This window comes from Adiantum capillus-veneris, chromosome 16 (genome assembly GCF_014529385.1).
Source record: "Adiantum capillus-veneris isolate H3 chromosome 16, ASM1452938v2, whole genome shotgun sequence".
Taxonomy (NCBI): Eukaryota; Viridiplantae; Streptophyta; class Polypodiopsida; order Polypodiales; family Pteridaceae; genus Adiantum; species Adiantum capillus-veneris.
The window spans coordinates 88,635,411-88,655,978 of record NC_140946.1 but is presented as its reverse complement, the minus strand read 5'-3'; the positions used below and the strand labels follow the sequence as shown (position 1 = coordinate 88,655,978).

Sequence of the window (20,568 nt, the reverse complement as noted above, 5' to 3'; positions counted from 1 at the left end):
TGTCAAGAATGTTCATGCCTTGAAACAAAATTGTGTGTTCTTGTGCCACTTTCCAAATATCTTGCAGCAGAGATATTTGCTCGGGTTTTTGTTTGCTGGAAGAACCCTACTAAGAGTTGCCATCACCACTAATAGAAAGTAAGGAAGAATGCACACACAAGATCTTTGCAATTTGAAGGACCTCATAGCATGCTTCAAGCACAAGACATACAATATACAATATAGGAATGAAAATACAGGAAATTGATTTTGTGTGTGTGTGTGTGTGTGTGTGTGTGTGTGTGTGTGTGTGAGAGAGAGAGAGAGAGAGAGAGAGAGAGAGAGATTGGAAGAAGAGTTTTAACGTCGTACGAAACCATCCCAAGAGACCTTATAGATCTAGCCGACAAGGAGAGTTGAGCTCAAGACTTGTTATTCAAGAGGGAAATGGCATAACCAATCTACCACACTTGGTGATAAAAAGGTTATACCATTTTCCTCTTTTTATAAGCGCGCACACACACCCGCCGAGAAGAAGAGAGTTTCAACGCCGTAGGAAACTATCCCAAGAGACCTAGCCAACGGGGGGAGAGAGAGAGAAGAAGAGAATTTTAAAGCCGTAGGAAACTCACACTAGGAGAAGGCTAGCCGCTACAGCAAAGGGCTAAACGAGGTGCTCATGTCATACAAGGGTGGAGCACATGTGCGACGTCTGCGTTCACGAGAGGCAAGGTAATGCAGTTAAGTTCTAAGTGGCGAGCGGTGAAGGGAACGTCCATGCCCTGGCCGATTGTCAGTTGGCTGTCCACCACCTAGTGTCAAAAGCACAGCAAATGGTGGACCATCTAGCGCACAAATAAATGTGGCATTGCCCTATTTTACAATGGGGATTATTTTGCTGTGTGAAAATAAATGAAAAAATACACCTAGGATATAAACCTAGTGCAAGATAAACCAGAGGGATCACCCTCTTTGAATTATTTGTTCACGTATCTAAGTTCTCTGATAATGACAAATTCAGGCAGGGATTTTACAACCTTCCTGCTCCATTGGGGATTAGAAGACAGAGTAGAACAAATGAGGGGCTTTTGTCTTCAATTTGAGTTGAAAAACCCTTCTGTTTACCTGATGTAAAAGTCTCGGCGACTCAGCTCGAAATATGTAAAACCTGCAAGCACATTGATATCTCCAGCATAGTAAAACTAACTAGAAAATTGGAAGAATTCATGCTAATCTTACCGTGCTGATTATTTTAGACCATCGTAATGAGAAAAGTACAGATAACCTTATTTCCACTCATAAATGTACCTCAAAAATAATAGCCCTAAATTAACTAGGGCACATCGCCGAAGCCTAGTGTAAATGAAGTCTGCCTTTTATACAGCGCTGTCCAGGACCTCTTGGAGATTACGAAGTCCTTCAGCAGAAATGCTTCTCCGAACAATAAATTTAGTCAGCAGATTGGGCGGAGGGTTCCTCTGGAAGCATACTGTTACTACCGTCAAATTGTCACCTGCTTCTCTACGCAAGGCCTCATCCACAAGTTCTCGTGAACAAACGTTTGGGTCATTGTGCTGCTGCAGCCTCCTGCGAGCGAAATCAACTGCATTTTGACTTGTAAATACATCCCACAAGCCATCACAGCCAATAATCATAAACTCGTCTTCCTCTGTCAAAAGAGCTTGTTTAACTTCTGGTTCAGCACTTAAAGGACAGTTTGTGCCCTTGAGACCTTTAATGTGCCAGTTGCCAATAGCCCTAGCAACACCAAGCTGCCCATTCAAGTAACCGTCATCAACGTACCCTCCAAGAGCCTCAATGCGGCTTCTTTCGACAACGCAAGACGGTTTGTGATCACGAGATAGCTCTATTGCCCTGCCTTTTCTACAAAGCACGGCTCTACAATCTCCAGCATTTGCAACCACAATTTTCCTATTCCAAAAAGCAATGGAGACCTTATTAGAAAATGACAGCACTTGAAAACAGAGATGCCTGTTAAAGCCCCCCCACATTCATTTGTGGCACAACCTTCTAAACAGATTGGATGTGCTCATAAGCTTCTAGAGACACTAAAACAGAATGCAATAACCTTGAAATAATACCTCAAGCAGAAAGATTGTTGAGCGGCATATACCTTCCGAGAACAAGAACAGTGAGTGCCGTTGTACCAGAAAAAAGGCCCTGGCCCAAAGAGCAAGCTTCCGCAAAGGCCCTGTCTGCATGCAAAAATGCATGATGCACAGCCTCCTCAACAGCAGTAGGAAATGCCACATCTTTTACTATAAAATTAAGCAGCTTTTCTTTGACGAATTGAGCAGCATCTCTCCCACCATGCCCATCAAATACCTTAACAAAAGCTTATATTAGAGATTAAAAACGATCCTGTAGTGAGTAACCAAAATTGGATGAAAAGGAGGAAAAGTTGTGTTTTCTACAAACACAAGTACATGAAGAAACACACAAGTAAAATTATAAAGAGATACATTTCTGCAAGCTCTTGAATCCTACACAATATGCACAGTACACCAGTAGATTATCTAGATTTCACAGAAGCAATTTAGGATAAAGAGCTATACTTATGCAAGCCTTTAGAATTAAGTCAATATGAGCAGCACCATGTAGATTGCCAACCATGAACAATTGCCAGACAACACAAACACGAAGAAACAATCAAGTACAAATTTAGCCTAAAGAGAGATATTAATACGAGCTTTCGTATCTTTTACAATATGCATAGTATACGTTAAAGACAATCAGAAAGTGCGTTTGGGAACACATATGCCATACATGTCTTAACATTTTATTCCTCCACGCACATGTATATTATACATTCGTGCAGACACATTAATTTGTCTGTATATGTGCTCCATTATAGTCACATATCATTGCATGGCTGCCAGCATAGTCTCCATGTGTACATTGTGCTTGTATGCTTCAATGCATATACTCCCCCCCCCCCCCCGAGTATGCCGAGTATGCAGAGAAGAGGTGGAGAGTGAGGAGCACTTTGTTTGCATATGCAAAGCTTACGATGATATTAGAGGCAGATACAGTCACTTTTCAGAGGGCAGCCTACCCTCCGCGAGATCATGCACTCTCGAGATCAGAGACACTTGGGGTGCTACCTGTTGGAGATACAGAGGCACACATACGCACTTCTACAGCCACCTACACTGACACAGAGGGGGGGGGGGGGGGGGGGGGGGCAGAGACAATCACAACTTACAGATTTTTTCCAGAGGACCACACCCCCACCACTCCCAAATCCATCGAGGGAAGTGACTCTCCAACAGGCTGAGACAAGCCAGGCCAGACGACGCCCACGTGTTACTGGATGCTCGGCCCCACAACCCCACTGCAGACAGATTGAGGAGATCCAGACCCGAGCGCGTCGAGCTATTGAGGAGAGACGAACCCAGATGATGGCTCACCCAGTTGCGTTCATCCGAGCAGCTCTTGCTCACAATCCTCCCATGTACCACATTCTACACCCTCCTATTGACACACGATGGAGCTAGCTAGCTTGATGCATTTGCATGGTTGTACTACCTGAGCATATAGACATGCACATACCCCTAGTACTAGAGCCCCATCTCCGCCCCACACCCCCCCACATAGATCCCATCACAAACCAAGCTTTTTATCCTTATCCTTATTCTGTACCAGTTTGGATTGTTTTGTCTTTTCCAATAGATCGAGGACATACATGTTTATCTGATTTGTCTCATAGGCCAACTTCAGCCTCACATAGACGTTAAAAATCTCTCTCTCTCTCTCTCTCTCTCTCTCTCTCTCTCTCTCTCTCTCTCTCTCTCTCTCTCTCTCTCGTATCCTACGACGTTAAAATTCTCTTCTTCTTCTTCTTCTTCTTCTTCTTTCTCTCTCTAGAGCAGGGACTCACCAGCCAGATGAGCATGCCTCATAACAGACTTCAAAGTCCACTTATACCAAAGGTATATTAGTGGACAAAGCCACGGAGCTCGGGAGAGCTAGATGCCCACGTCTATGAGGGCGACCACGACATCGATGGAGGCTTTACCAGAGGATCAGGACTATTCTAGCACGATATGGGAGACGCCCAGTACGACTATTTACAGAGGCGGACATTGACGAAGCTCTTCACCAACCGATGCAATACTTTCTCGGACAACGCCCAATGCTAAGCATCCTGGGGCATTGACGATGATGATGATGATTTTAGTCTGATGATAATTTTAGTCTTTAGTCTTTCACTTACTTCATTTTTGTCAGGTGCAACGGAAGTGTTTATGGATTTAGCTCGGATCTAGTACTCCGCACAAACACAAGGGACACTTTACTTCACTTGAAGGAACTGAAAGAAAGAGAGAGAAAAGAGAAGACACATGGATGTCGGGTCCCAACTCTCAAGGGCCCCCTCGCTCTGTTGCCAAAGCAAAGTACTTTCTTTATTCTTGCACAAATGCTCATACAATGACTGGATGTTGAGATGCTGATGCTAATGGGTACTGATGTTGTGGTACTTGATGACGATGATGTCGACGACGACGATAGTGTCGACGACGACAATGTCAAGGCTGAAATCTGAAAACGCTAGGTACTTCTGCTGTGGATCTGCAATCTCCGGGGAGGATCTGCAACCGCCAATGCATGCGAAGCTAGGATGCAAAAACGCTAGCTGATCTGGGCTGAATCTGCAAAGCGCTGGCTGCTTTGGGCTGAAACCAAAAACGTTAAGCTGATCTGGGTGCTGATGGTCGATGCGGCGAGGTTCTGCAACTGACAAGGGTGCGGTACGGCGAGGTTCCAGGCTGATCTGAAAACGCTGGTTTTATGGGCTGAAAACGCTGGTTTTGTGATGCTAAAAACGTTGAGCTGATCTTGAAAGAGCTAGAGAAGCCTGAGGTGTTGCCGATCGGGTGCCTGCCTCCTTGTGTCTCTGCATTCATCTGCTCTCTACTGAGCGCCTTGGGTTTTTTATAGTTCCTTTAGCCATTTGCCCTACCTACATTCCAACAAGGGTAAATGAAAAGTCACTTATTAATAAATGACCTATAAGAGGTGGTGTCACCAGCATGTGACTACTATCTATCCTTTTTGTTGATTTCTTTCTTATTATCTATTTACTTTCACTTTTTGGAAACACCCCTCGGGAAATCTAACTGCCCTGCATTGCATAGCTAGTGTGGAACTGTCCAGAGGGAGTCCAGGCTTGAGGGCAAGAGAGCACTAAGGTTGGACAAGGACTATGGTTAGCCAAGTGGGGTCATTGACTAGCCAAAGTGGAATCCTTTGCTACAGAGGCTACATTTCAGTTCTGGATGTGGCCGTAGTGTACAAAGAGGGTCGGATGACCTAGAAAGATACAATGGCAGCATCTCCTAAAATTTAGGGAACTGCTATTTTGGGACCTGAAAATGTGTTGACGTCATTACCTCCGGAATGACAAGGGGAACATTTTCTTACTCTGCCGTGAAGTCAACTGGGCAACCGGTTGGGATATTTTTAGACGGCAACCCCGAAACGGGAAAATGCTTGTAAATGTGACAAGTGGCACCTTCTGGTGCACTTCCCTCATGCAACAAGAAGTGGCGCTGAATTTAGGAGGGGGAGAGCCTCATTTTCAGATTTGTCACAGGTTAAGAGCTATGGAGTGCTTGCTTTCCCTCTTATGCACAGTGCGGTGCCAGGAGTGATGCCCTGCACGCTACGCACTGCCCTCTCTCTCCCCTTTGGCAATATGTTATGCCCCTCTAGTGGGCTCTTCATTTGACCAATGTACAGTTGTGTGGGTTCATGCGCGATTGCCGAGGCAAGAGCCTCTTGCACAGGTACTGGATTAGCTAGCGGCTAATCCCCCCGCAGGTACAGGTGAATTCGGAGAGGTTTCACGCCAGAAATCTCGTCCGATTCAAAGGGCAAGTAGCCCTACAGGTGCGGGAGCTCGAGGACTTGCTACGGATGCGACCGGCACTCGAAACGGAGCCCGAAACAGTGAATTACAGCCTGCTGTGTATTTTTGCAGGTTTAGGGTTTTGGCCCTAAACAGACCCTAATACCCCCAGGAGGTTCGGGGACGCAAGGGGACCGCTGTACAGGTGATCTGGCGCATTTTCAGGGCTGAAAACAGAGAATTCAGCGTGCTGCAGATTCTCGCCAGGTTTTGCAAAGTGCCCGTATGCGTCGGGAAGTCGGTCAATGCGTGGGAATACTGACTGTGAAGGGTTCTAGTATAGTTATGCTGCCGAAATCGGGCTGGAACAGTGGAAATTCAGCCGAGTTTGTGCGGGGCAGCTTGTAGGGAACCACAGCGTTTATTCCCTCTTTTGAACAATAAAGAAATACCGAAAGGGGCACCTAAGTTAGGGGCCAATCTGGTGTCCGTCTACTCATACAGGTGCAATCTAGCAGCCTGTATCCCTCTCCCCTTTGTTGTGTCTTGAAAGTACAGGTAAAATAGACGACTAATAATGGGTGAAAGCTAAATCAAGGTTTGAAGTAAAGATTACCGCCCTTTTTGGATTGAACAGGCCGGTTACATGGTTCCATCGATGGGATAAAATCACTTTTTCCCATAGAAGTGAGCCTTGGTCAGGTTTGGGCTTGAAGACACAGGGGATCATAGACCAGACACAGGGAATTGCAATTATGGCTGACAGACCATATGATGTGACTGAAGAGGTTTCCTCTTCACAGGGTCAACAGACACATGAAGTGGGTGAGTCCTCAAGACCACCACAGACAGATGACGATATATTCAGGACCCAGTTGGCTACTGCTGTGGCTATGTTTACACAAGTAATGCATAACCCAAGGTTTTTAGCCTTTCTGCAACCTCCTGTTCCATCTCAGCAAGTTGGGTCACTGGATCATATTCAAAAGCCTGTTAAGGCTCGAGCACAGGTGATTCATACCGCACAGTCAATGGAAACACCTGTACACTTGACGGAGAACATGCAGTCTCCACAACCTATGCCTAAGGTGCAAGAACAGGTGGCTGAGATGCTAGTTTTTCAAGCTGTACCAATTCAGCCCGCCACCTTTCAGTAGCCTATAGCTGGTTCTAATGGGCAGGGAAGCAACCTACAGGCTACGCAACAAGTCTTCGCACCACCTTCAGTACACCCTGGCTATTTTGGAGGTGGATCCGTATTCCAGAGCATGGCTGGTCATGCACCTGGAAATCAGTTTTACACGCCAGGAACAGTGTTTGAGGGTGCTCAAACGATGATGCCTAACCCCATGTACAGTGTCATGGGTATGCAACCACGGTTTCAGAGCACTCAGGGCCAATTTGGGATGCCACAGGCAAATTTTGGTATGGCTGGAATTACAAATCAGCAGCCAAATATGGCATTTCCAAGTCAAGTTAATAGCGGCCAAGGAACACAGATGAACCCTAATAGTGTTCCCATGTTTCAGTCACTTCCATATGACAATTTAACACCGCTGGAGAGGCCAACTCCGTACAAAGAAGGTGGCAAAGGTGTGACATTCACAACCTTTACAGGGTTTGATGACAAGAAGAAGGCTCTCTCATTCCTCCAGCAGTTTGACAAGGCCTATGCAGGGGGAAACTTTACAGAGGCTTCAAAGGTCCGCAAGGCAACCACTTTCTTGACAGGGAATGCGGGACAATGGTGGACAACTTTATTGCTTCAAGGGCAAGCTCCGTCCACATGGATTTACTTCAAGCAGATTTTTGCAGCAGCATGGTTATCTAATGACTTTGAAGCAGATGTCATGACAGAATGGCACTAGCTAAATGCTGCCACTTGCAGAAATCTGGATGATTACAATCGGAAGTTTTGGAAAGCTCTACTTCCAGTAACTTCCTATAGGTTTGTGCCATTGACAGAACAGATTGAAAAATACTGTTGTGGCCTACCCAAAGGATTGAGAAAATACTGCACGAAGACAAAAGTCACTACTTTGACGCAGCTCATCGAGGTAGCAAACACTAGCAATGGTTTGCTCAAGGGAGAAGATTGTGAATTTAACACTGGCGTCAAGGCAGGATCAGGCAAGAAAAATTCAGCCAAGAAGCACGTTCCCAATGAGACTCCTAAAGGGACTCAGGAGTCAGCCAACGCAGGAAAGATAATGTCACGAGGACGTGGCAGTTATTAACCATGTCACAGAGATGTGGCAACTGCTAACCTTGGTTGTTGGTTTCTTTCCAATGGGGTTTATTTTATTTGTTTTGAGACCCTCTTTTTGAAGTAGCAAACGGTCGGACATTGTATGGCCAATGTGAACGGTAGATTCACCCGCAGACGGGAAGTGGTCGGCACTGGAATTCGTATGGTAAGAGGATGTCTAGGCTCAGAGCAAGATCATATAGGTCCCCCCGTCGCACTTAGCAAGTTGGTGGATACTAGGAAGTGAACTCAATTAAGGCGTAAAGTCAAGGTGGGACTACCAACAAAAAGTATCCGACAGTTGGGCCACATTGCATTTTTGGATGCGGTCCCAATGAGGATAGATGGTCAGAAGACCAGTGGGAGCCCAACGGAAGCATCTCCTAAAATTTAGGGAACTGCTATTTTGGGCCACGAAATGTGTTCGCGTCATTACCTTTGGTATGACTAGGGGAACACTTTACAACTCTGCCACGAAGTCAACTGACGCACCAGTTGAGATATTTTTAGCAAGGAAAGCCCAAACTCGGAAACTGGGCGACGTGTCAGCTTGTGAGCGATTCTGCCACTCTGGGAGGCAAAAACGAGCTGCATATCAACAAAGGGGGCGCCATTTTCAGCCACAGGCGGATTGCAACAGGTACAGAAGCTATGGAATGCTTACCTTACCCTCTATGTACAGTATGGTGACGGGAGTGATGCCCCGCACGCTACATACTGCTCTCTTTCTCCCCTACGTGCAGTTATGTGATGCCCCACAAGAGGGCTACTCATTTGACTGATGTACAGTTGTGTGGGTTCATGCTTTTGTGTTGAGGCAAGAGCCTCCTTGAGCAGGAACAGGGGTAGCTAACTGCTGCTCCAAAGCAGGCACTGGTGAGGGTCATAACCTCACCGTACAGGTGCAAAATCAGCGCTGTGTATGCACTGTAAATTCACTGTTTTTCAGCCATACGGACGCCAGGATCATTGGGAATCGTGCCCCACTGGCAAAGGACAGTTAGGGGACTGTTTGGGGCTGAAAACAGGGCAAAAACCAGTAAATACAGCGTGCTGAATTTACTGTTTTTGGACAGGAATCAGAGGGTATACGACAGTGCAAGCGAGTTCCAGCAGGGGAATTGGTTTCGCGCAAGTTTTGGGGCTGTTATGCTGCCGAAATTTGGCCAAATCAAATGGTATCTAGGTGGATACACGTGAAGGATTCCCAGGACCTTACCTTGTAATTTACCCTCCTAAAGAATAAAGAAATACCGAAAGGGGCGCCAATTTTGGGGCCTACAGGTTGTCGGCGTCTGCTCGGAGCATTCTAGCTTCCGAGCCGTGTGTGCGATTAAGTGTTAATTCCCATTACAGGTTCTCTTTGCAAAGTGCTCTGTGTGTGTGTATAAAGTAAAGAATTTCGGGTGAAAGCCAACGCCTACCGCCCTACGGGCCGGTTTCAGATAAAGCTACGGCTGAATCAGAAAAAGGACCAGCAAAGAAATGGAAAAGACGTTTTCCTCGCAAGTCAGAAGAGCAAAAGAAGGTCCTGAGGACAGAGAACAAATGCTTTATATGTGAGCAGCCTGGCCACATTGCTTACAATTGTCCTACAAAGAAAAGGCCAGCTGATTCTGATGACAAGGAAGACAAGAAAGGAAAGAAGCCCATGGCTGGTCTAGTGCCAGATATGGTGGGCGACAAGCCAAATTCAGATGCAAGTGAGCTTTGCAGAGCATGGGGAAAGGTTAGGGATCAAACAGTGCTTATCTTCTTTGATCCAGGTGCCAAAGCCAACTTCATTTCCCCAGAATTGGCTTCAAAGTTGGGAATCAGACCTGAAGAGATGGGGTATACAGCAGAGGCAGGTTTGGCATGTCCTGGCCATACAGAGGCTGTGACACCCATCATTGGAAAGTTGCGTCTACATATCCAGTCCTATGTAGATGCTGAAGAATTTTACATCATGCCACTGGACGGATGTGATGTGTTGTTAGGTATTCCTTGGTTGTTTCGTGTACAAGGAATCATGGATGCCTACAACAAAAAGATCACTGTACAGAGCAGGGGAAAGACTCACATTCTGGATGTAAAGCTTAAAGGGGAGTCTATTCCTACTGTATCAGCTTCTGCTATTACTTCTGTAATGAAAAAGCATCTTTCTGCGTACTTGGTTTTTGCACGTGAAGTGTCAGATTGTGATGAATCAAATTTATCTGTGCTAGATAAAGAAAGGTCAATGTTTTTACAACAGTACAGTGACTGTTTTTCCGATTCATTACCGTCTCAATTACCGCCAGAGAGACCCGAGGACCATGCGATAGATTTGGTGCCAGGCAGTAGCCCACCAAATAAGCCTCCGTACAGGGTTAGTGCGGCTCAACAGAAAGAGATAATGGGCCAAGTACAGGAGCTGTTAGAAAAGGGGCTGATTCAGCCCAGTTCATCTCCATTCTGTTCTCCAGTGTTGTTGGTGCAGAAAAAGGATGGCTCATGGCGTATGTGCATCGACTACCATGCACTGAACAAGAATACCATCAAGAATAGGTTCCCTATACCTAGAATTGATGATATTATGGACAAATTAGGAGCAGCAGCTATGTTTAGCAGGATAGATCTAAAGAGTGGGTACCATCAGATCCGCATTAGATCAGAGGATGTGCACAAGACTGCTTTTAGAACAACGTTTGGCCTTTACGAATTTTTAGTGATGCCCTTTGGTCTCACAAATGCTCCTGCTACGTTCAATAGGATGATGGACAGAATTTTCTATCCACACCAGCAGTTTGTTGGTACATTCTTTGATGACATGATAGTCTACTCAAAGAATGAAGAGGAGCATAGGCATCACTTGGCCATTGTGTTCAAAGAGCTACGCAGTCATAGGTTGCTCATCAATGCAAAGAAAAGTGAGTTTTTTCTGGAAGAGATTCACTTTCTGGGACACATTGTCTCAAAGGATGGTGTCAGAATGGATCCTGCGAAAGTTGAAGCGATCAAGTCATGGCCAAATTTGAAGACGGTGCATGATGTCCGAAGCTTTTTGGGACTATGCTCCTATTACAGAAGGTTTATCCGAAATTTCGTTGAGATTGCTTCACCTTTACATGCTCTTCAAAAGAAGGCAGTCACCTTTAGATGGACACAAAAAGAGATTTCAGCTTTTAATCTCTTAAAGGAAAAGATGACTTCAGATCCAGTCATTGTGTTGCCAGATCTTAGGAAGTCATTTGTGGTCCAGTGTGATGCCTGCGGTAGTAGCATTGGTGCAGTGCTAATGCAAGATGGCAGGATAGTAGCCTATGAGAGCAGAATTTTGCAAGGGCCAGAGATGACCATGCAGGTCTATGAGAAAGAGTTACTGGCTGTGATTCATGCGCTCTTAAGTTGGAAACACTACTTGCTAGGTGCAGACTTTGTTGTCCAAACGGACCATCAGACCTTGCGGTACTTCTTGACACAGACAAAGTTATCTGAGAAGCATATGCGATGGGCAAATATCTTGTCCATGTTTCATTTTCAGATTGTGCATGTGGAAGGCAAGAAGAACGTTGTGGCTGATGCCTTGTCAAGGAAGCCACAAATTTCAGCTGTGTCGATTCCTTATCATCATGAACTTGATGATATGAGAGAACAATATGCAAATGATGAAGATTTTGCAAGGGTCTTAAAGCAGCTAATGGATGGACAACGTCATGAACACTATCTTCTTAAAGACGGGTTCATGATGATGCATGGCAGATTGTGTGTCACAAAGCCATTGCGACGCAAAGTTATGGAAGAGAGTCATGTCCCACCGTATGCAGGGCATCGTGGTATCGATGCTACAGTTAAAGCGGTTGAGACATTCTTCTATTGGCCTACATTGAGAAGGGATGTGGATGCCTTTGTGCGAGAATGCCTAATATGCCAAAAGGTCAAGTTTGACAGGCAAAAGGCACCAGGGTTATTGCAACCACTACCTATTCCAGATAAACCATGGGAAAGTATTGCTATGGATTTTATCTTTGATCTTCCGAGAACACAGACAGGAAACGATGGTATTTGGACCATTATTTGCAGATTCAGCAAACGGGCTCATTTTATTCCTGTCAGGAAGAAGATAAAACCAGATCAGTGTTAGGGAATAAAGGCCTAAGTGCCTTGTACTAATTAACTTATAAGTTAAATGACTTATAAGTAAGGGGGCCCAAGTGTGAATGGCCCCCTAGTCACTTACTCATATACTCAAAGGTCAAGCCCAAATTGGGACTATTGTGACTTCTCCCAGATTTTTTACGAGCGTTCTCTCTCTCTCTCACGTTTCTCTCTGCGTGAGCTTCTTCTGCGCCACCCTCCTCTTCTCCTTCACTCTCATTGCATAGGATAGCAAGTGGGCTCTCTCTCCTGCTCCCCCACACATGGTATCAGAGCTTTAGGGTTTCCAAGAGAACCTTTTTCGCAACACAGATCAGAATTCTGTTCTTGCTCGCTGCGGGAAGGATATTCAACCGTTTTCGATCAACTCGGTCGCGAAGGGATCCTCTCACCGTGTAGAATCGACCTCCGATGACAGTTTCCCCAAAATTAGGGTTTCAAAAACTGGCGAACAGCAGTCTATTTCTGCTGAAATTGACCAATTTCGGGGTCAATTTGATGCAATTTCATTAGGGCAGGTCTCACAGGTCAATCTTACAAGTGTTTCCACCAACGAGGTTCTGAAAATTCAGCAAAACAGGTATTTACAGGTCCGATTTTTGCCCCAAAACAGGGAATTTCAGCAAGCAAATGATGTATACACCTTGTGGAAACCTTTGGTAAGGGTTTGGCAGTGAATGTACGCCGTTTTGGGGTGATTTCGCGTGAAATTTGCTCGCTGTTTTTCTATAACAGCAAGCTGTTTTTTGCCCGATTGCGCACATTTGGGCGTGTTTAGGTCGGCAAAACAGGGTTTCAGTGTTTGCAATCACTCAGAATGGCTTCTAGCAGTGAAAGTGGCAATTTGTTGCACATTCGCAAGCTTGAAGGTGCCCATAACTTTGCTATATGGAAGAAGCAATGTTATAATGTGATGTTGCAGAAGAAACAGGCAAAACCTATTAAGTTACAGGGTGTGAAACCGGTTGATATGGAGGTTGAAGAATGAGAAGAAGTGGACGAGTTGGCTCGCTCCACGATCACGCTTTCGGTGTCTGACAATTTACTCTTCAATGTAGAGAATGAGCAGACAGCATGGGGCATGTGGAAGCGTTTAGACGAGTTGTATGCACAGCAGAGTGCTGCCAGTAAAGTGTATTGGCTTAAGAAGCTTATGGATCTCCGCATGAAGGAGGGCACGCACATGTCAGTGCACCTCAATGAATTCAATTCTATTTTCAGCCAACTGACAGAGCTGAAATTCACGATTGATGAGGAGTTCAAGACTACTTTTCTGCTATGCACATTGCCCGAGAGTTGGGATGTATTCCGGACAGCTCTTAGTAACTCAAGTGCGTCACTTAAGTATGCAGATGTAGAGAGTTCTCTCTTGATGGAAGAGATGAACAGGAAGAACACCACAGGTGGGTCTTCTAATGCTTTGCACTTGAGAGGCAGGTCTCAACAGAGGGAGAAATCTGACAGAAAGGACAGGGCACGCAGCAAATCTCGTAGGAAAGATGTTGTGTGTCATCATTGTGGAAAGAAAGGGCATTATAAACGGGAATGCTATGAGTGGAAGAAAGAGAAGAACAAGGGTGCTGAAACTGATGCAAAGGACAAGGGAAATGCCAAGAAGAGCACTGTGTTGATTGAGGAAATCAATGTTGCTAGAAGTTGTGACAGTGACAGCAGCACTGATGTACTCAATGCCTCTTCTGTGGATGCACATACCCTTGCTATGGGTTCTGATGTGGACATGCATACTTGGATTCTTGATTCAGGTGCCTCCTTTCATGTAACACCTCATAGGGATTGGTTTACACAGTACTCAGGTGAGGTGCAGGGCACTGTTTATTTGGGAGATAACTATGCATGTGACATTGCAAGTATTGGCAGTGTCCAGTTTTCCTTTGCTGATGGTATGACTTTTGTTTTGCACAAAGTGCGCCATGTGCCACAACTCAAGAAGAGTTTGATTAGTACAGGGCAACTAGATGATGCAGGCTATCACACCACTTTTGGTGATAGCAAGTGGAAAATTTGTAAAGGGGCCCGGATTGTAGCCAAGGGTTGTAAATCGGACACTTTGTATCCTTTGCATGTATCTAGTGTGCGTGACCATGTTGTCGCCGTAACCGAGCAGCCAAGTGTTTCTTTGTGGCATGGCCGGTTGGGACACATGAGTAAAAGAGGAATGGAAACTCTGTCTAGTTGTGGTTATTTGCCGTGTTTGAGGTATGCTGATTTTTCTCATTGTGAGCACTGTATTTATGGTAAGCACAGTCAAACACCGCACAAAAGGTCTCTTCCTTGAAGTCTGACAGGTTAGACTTAGTGCATTCCGATGTATGTGAAATGCCACAGTTGTCCTTAGGGGGAAAGAAATATTTTGTCTCGTTTATCGATGACGCTACACGTAAGGTGTGGGTGTATCCAATACGTGCTAAAAGCGATGTTTTGGATACTTTCAAGAAGTTTCTTGCGTTTGTTGAGAATCAAACTGACAAGAAGCTTAGGTCTTTGCGCTTAGACAATGGGGGGGAGTATGTATCAAAAGCATTTATTGACTTTTGTGCTACTAAAGGTATTAAAAGAGAGCTCACGGCTCCTTTTAATCCCTCTCAGAATGGAGTTGCAGAGAGGTTGAACCGGACTATCCAAGAGAAAGTTCGGAATATGCTGTCACATGCTGCATTACCTCATGGTTTTTGGACAGAAGCTGTGCAAACAGCTATTCACTTGATTAATCGCTCACCTAGCAAGGCTTTGGGTGGAAAGGTGCCTGAGGAGGTGTGGTCTGGCAAGCCACCCTCATATGCACATTTAAGAGTGTTTGGTTGTGAGGCCTATGTTCACATCCGGAGTGAACTGCGCACCAAGCTAGAACCAAAGTCTCATAAATGCATTTTCCTAGGATATGTGAGGATGGTGAAATGGGGTATAGATTATGGGATCCCGCATTACGGAAAATCATACACAACAATGATGTCATCTTCAATGAGAATTGCATGCACAAACAGCCCACAAAGGTCGAGGAAGTGCGCCGGGTTGTTTTTCGTGAAGATGTTACATATGGACAGCCAAGAAGGCCCAATGTTCAGCAGCCTTTACATGCTGAAAATGGTGCTGAAAATCAGCCATTAGCTGCTGAAAATCAGCCCCAACAAGTTGCCATTGATGCACCATAGGTAGGGGAACAGGTTGATGCTCCTAGACCGCCCGTTGTTGCGATGCAACCGGCTGAACAGCCTGCTGTTTTTGATGGTTTACAAGCTGAAAATCCACCTGTTATGGATCATTGGGTGCGTAGGTCTACTCGGGTGACAAGGCCCCCCGATAGATATGAACCGTCTTTGGACTATGTCATGCTTACTGATTGTGGTGAGCCGTCTTGCTATAAAGAGGCTATGCAACGGGAAGACAGTAAGAAATGGTTCAAAGCAATGGTTTCGGAAATGCAGTCTTTGGAGAAAAACCATACATGGGACTTGGTTGATTTGCCTAAAGGGCATAAGGCTCTGCCATGTAAATGGGTTTACAAGACCAAGGTCACATCTGATGCTTCTTCTAAGTACAAGGCACGTTTGGTTGCTAAAGGGTACAAGCAAAAGCATGGTGTGGATTTTGATGAGATTTTTTCTCCTGTTGTAAAGCTTGCCACATTACGTCTTGTTTTAGGCCTGGTTGCTTCTGAAGATATGGAGTTAAAGCAAATGGATGTCAAAACAGCGTTTTTGCATGGCGATTTGCTTGAGATGATCTATATGATGCAGCCAGAAGGTTTTGTGTCAAAGGGGCAAGAGAAGAAAGTATGTAGACTCTTGAAGAGCTTGTATGGTTTGAAACAGTCTCCCCGTGCATGGTATCACAAGTTTGATACATTCATGAGGTCTCAAGAATACAAAAGAAGTAATTCTGATCACTGTTTGTATATCAAAACGGCAAGTGATGGATCTCTTCTATTGCTGATTTTGTATGTTGATGACATGCTTATTGCGGGTAACAATGTCACGGAGTTGGATGCATTACAGCAAAGCTTAAAGAATCGCTTTGACATGAAGGATCTTGGTGATGCTAATCATATTTTGGGCATGCGTATCTCTCGAGATAGACCCAACAGGCGTCTGTATCTATCTCAACGAGATTATGTTAATAAGGTGCTACATCGTTTTCATATGGATGGGGGAAAGGCACTTGGTACTCCGCTGCCTCCATATGTAAAACTGACTGCACATAACTGCCCAAACACAGATGATATGCGGGCTGAAATGGCCAAGATTCCTTATGCATCAGCCGTTGGCAGTTTGCTGTATGCTATGGTTGCTACACGTCCGGACATTGCATTTGCGGTGGGAGTGGTAAGCAGGTACATGAGCAATCCTGGCAAAAAGCATTGGGAAGCAGTGAAGTGTATCTTGAGATACTTGAAAGGCACTAAAGACTTGTGCATTTGTTTTGGGAAGAGTGAGACATCTGTGCATGGCTTTACAGATGCAGATTTTGCTGGACATCCAGATTGCAGGAAGTCTACCTCTGGATATGTGTTTACATTCACAGGAGGTGCAGTTTCTTGGATTTCTAGACTGCAAAAATGTGTTGCTTTGTCTACCACTGAGGCTGAGTATGTGGCTGCCACTGAGGCATGCAAAGAAGCTTTGTGGCTCATGCGTTTGGTAGAAGAGCTTGGCATTAAGTCATCGGTTCCTGTGCTACACTGTGATAGTCAGAGTGCTATTATGCTTGCAAGGAATCCTGTTTTTCATGCCAAGACAAAGCACATAGAGGTGAAGTATCATTTTATCAGGAGTGTGCTTGATGACAAGAGCATTACACTTGTCAAGGTGCACACAGATGACAATCCTGCAGATCTTTTGACCAAGAGTCTTCCAGCAGAGCGGTTTGCATATTGCCGTCAGATGATGGGTGTTGGATGAGTAAGTGCATGATCAGCTGATGTATCATAGTTAGCTGATTCTTTGATCTCCCAAGGTACATTGCCTTTAGGTGGGAGGTTGTTAGGGAATAAAGGCCTAAGTGCCTTGTACTAATTAACTTATAAGTTAAATGACTTATAAGTGAGGGGGCCCAAGTGAGAATGGCCCCCTAGTCACTTACTCATATACTCAAAGGTCAAGCCCAAATTGGGACTATCGTGACTTCTCCCAGATTTTTTACGAGCATTCTCTCTCTCTCTCACGTTTCTCTCTGCGTGAGCTTCTTCTGCGCCACCCTCCTCTTCTCCTTCACTCTCATTGCATAGGATAGCAAGTGGGCTCTCTCTCCTGCTCCCCCACAATCAGATGGCACACTTGTTTATGAGCAATATTTTCAAGTATCATGGCATGCCACAGTCGATTGTTAGCGACCGTGATCCACGCATGACAAGTTTGTTTTGGAGAGGCTTGTTTGAGAATATGGGCACCACGCTCAAATTCTCTTCGTCATTTCATCCTCAAACAGATGGGCAGTCAGAAGAGGCAAATTCTACTATCCTAGATCTGCTGAAGTGTTATGTGTCAGAGCATAAAGGAAAGTGGGAGCAGTATGTGCCATTGGTGGAGTATGCATACAATAATACAGTGCATTCATCAACTGGCAAGGCACCCTTTGAGATAGTTGAAGGTGGCAAGAAAGTTCCTCCCATACTGCATACAAAGGACAAGATATTTGAAGCAGATAAGTATGTTCAGGACATGGATGAAATGTACAAGAAGGTCAAAGTGGCCTTAGAAAGGACTCAGGCAAAGCAAAAGAAAGCAGCTGATCGTCACCGTCGTGAAGTGATATATTCACTTGGTGATTAGGTGCTTTTACGCTTTGAAAAGGCAAGGTTAAAGAAGATGAAGGGCAAGGAAAGACTGTTTCCAAAGCTCAGCATGCGTTACTATGGGCCTTTTCAAGTATGTGACATAATCAGTGATGTTGCATATAGGCTGAAATTGCCTGACAGTTGGAAGATTCACAATGCGTTTCATGTCAGTCTTCTCAGACCCTATGTGGGTGATGTGCCAGAAGATATGCCAGCTGAAGATCAGCCGGAAGTCGAGGAACTTGACGAGATCTTGGTCCCTGAACAGATTTTGGCACACAAAGAAAGGAAAGTGAAAGGCAAGGTTGCTAGGCGTTACTTGGTAAAGTTCAGAAACTATCCACCAATGGATGCTAAGTGGATGGAAGAAGGTGAACTTGCAGAGTCACCAACTGTGTTATCACTTTACTTGGAAGCCTTCGATTTGCAACCTACCTTGACCCCTTGAGTTTCAAAGCTACATGGATTGTCAGTGTGACAATGGCTTCTGAAACAAATGATGTACATGGTATTTAAAGTGAGCTCAAATCAAATACCTGTTACATGAATGTTAGAGCTGTACAGATTGTCAGTTTGGCAATTGCTCTTATGGAATGTCCAAAAGTTTGGTTAGTGCTATAGAAGTGAGTATTTCTTGTCAGTTTGTCAAGGATACAGTGATTGCTTCTATTCAAGAGTACATGTGTAACTGCATTCTTAAACTGTCAGTTTGGGTATGCTCGAAAGTGTTACGGGATCCAACGTGTACTATAAGACAGTGGCAAAATGTGCAGCTACCATTTTGTCATTGGAAAGTTAGTGACTCAAAGCAATGGCAGAGTGCGCAGCTACCACTATGTCATTGGGACAGGGTTCACACGCAAGCAATACATGAGTCGACGAGGTGTTGAATACACCAGGGTTGACAATGAGCATGTATGTGTCGTATATGTGTCGACAGGTGTTGAATACATCAGTGTTGACAGTAAGCATGTACGACATAGATGCAAACGAGAACGTTTGAGATTTCAAGAGGGGGGTATGTCACCAGCATGTGACTACTATCTATCCTTTTTGTTGATTTCTTTCTTATTATCAATTTACTTTCACTTTTTGGAAACACCCCTCGGGAAATCTAACTGCCCTGCATTGCATAGCTAGTGTGGAACTGTCCAGAGGGAGTTCAGGCCTGAGGACAAGAGAGCACTAAGGTTGGACAAGGACTATGGTTAGCCAAGTGGGGTCATTGACTAGCCAAAGTGGAATCCTTTGCTACAGAGGCTACATTTCAGTTCTGGATGTGGCCGTAGTGTACAAAGAGGGTCGGATGACCTAGAAAGATACAATGGCAGCATCTCCTAAAATTTAGGGAACTGCTATTTTGGGACCTGAAAATGTGTTGACGTCATTACCTCCGGAATGACAAGGGGAACATTTTCTTACTCTGCCGTGAAGTCAACTGGGCAACCGGTTGGGATATTTTTAGACGGCAACCCCGAAACGGGAAAATGCTTGTAAATGTGCCAAGTGGCACCTTCTGGTGCACTTGCCTCATGCAACAAGAAGTGGCGCTGAATTTAGGAGGGGGAGAGCCTCATTTTCAGATTTGTCACAGGTTAAGAGCTATGGAGTGCTTGCTTTCCCTCTTATGCACAGTGCGGTGCCAGGAGTGATGCCCTGCACGCTACGCACTGCCCTCTCTCTCTCTTTTGGCAATATGTTATGCCCCTCTAGTGGGCTCTTCATTTGACCAATGTACAGTTGTGTGGGTTCATGCGCGATTGCCGAGGCAAGAGCCTCTTGCACAGGTACTGGATTAGCTAGCGGCTAATCCCCCCGCAGGTACAGGTGAATTCGGAGAGGTTTCACGCCAGAAATCTCGTCCGATTCAAAGGGCAAGTAGCCCTACAGGTGCGGGAGCTCGAGGACTTGCTACGGATGCGACCGGCACTCGAAACGGAGCCCGAAACAGTGAATTACAGCCTGCTGTGTATTTTTGCAGGTTTAGGGTTTTGGCCCTAAACAGACCCTAATACCCCCAGGAGGTTCGGGGACGCAAGGGGACCGCTGTACAGGTGATCTGGCGCATTTTCAGGGCTGAAAACAGAGAATTCAGCGTGCTGCAGATTCTCGCCAGGTTTTGCAAAGTGCCCGTATGCGTCGGGAAGTCGGTCAATGCGTGGGAATACTGACTGTGAAGGGTTCTAGTATAGTTATGCTGCCGAAATCGGGCTGGAACAGTGGAAATTCAGCCGAGTTTGTGCGGGGCAGCTTGTAGGGAACCACAGCGTTTATTCCCTCTTTTGAACAATAAAGAAATACCGAAAGGGGCACCTAAGTTAGGGGCCAATCTGGTGTCCGTCTACTCATACAGGTGCAATCTAGCAGCCTGTATCCCTCTCCCCTTTGTTGTGTCTTGAAAGTACAGGTAAAATAGACGACTAATAATGGGTGAAAGCTAAATCAAGGTTTGAAGTAAAGATTACCGCCCTTTTTGGATTGAACAGGCCGGTTACAGGTGGTTCACGCGGTAAAATGCTTGCATGATGAAATGACTCTTCTCGTGCAAGAGAGGGTATG

The 20,568-nt window shown here is 45.2% G+C and overlaps 1 protein-coding gene across 5 annotated transcripts in view; it reads right to left on the bottom strand.

The window, feature by feature from the left end:
- Positions 1-1,202: 1,202 nt before the first annotated feature.
- LOC147439410 (putative protein phosphatase 2C 57) overlaps positions 1,203-20,568 on the bottom strand; it is a 37,240-nt gene continuing 17,874 nt past the window's right edge. For all 5 annotated transcript variants that reach the window (XM_086485266.1, XM_086485263.1, XM_086485267.1 and 2 more), the window contains 2 exons: positions 2,114-2,325; positions 1,203-1,911 (listed from right to left, as the gene is read on the bottom strand). In XM_086485266.1, coding sequence (XP_086341392.1) covers positions 1,356-1,911; positions 2,114-2,325 — 768 coding nt within the window. In that variant the 3' untranslated portion in view covers positions 1,203-1,355. The remainder of the gene's footprint in view (positions 1,912-2,113; positions 2,326-20,568) is intronic.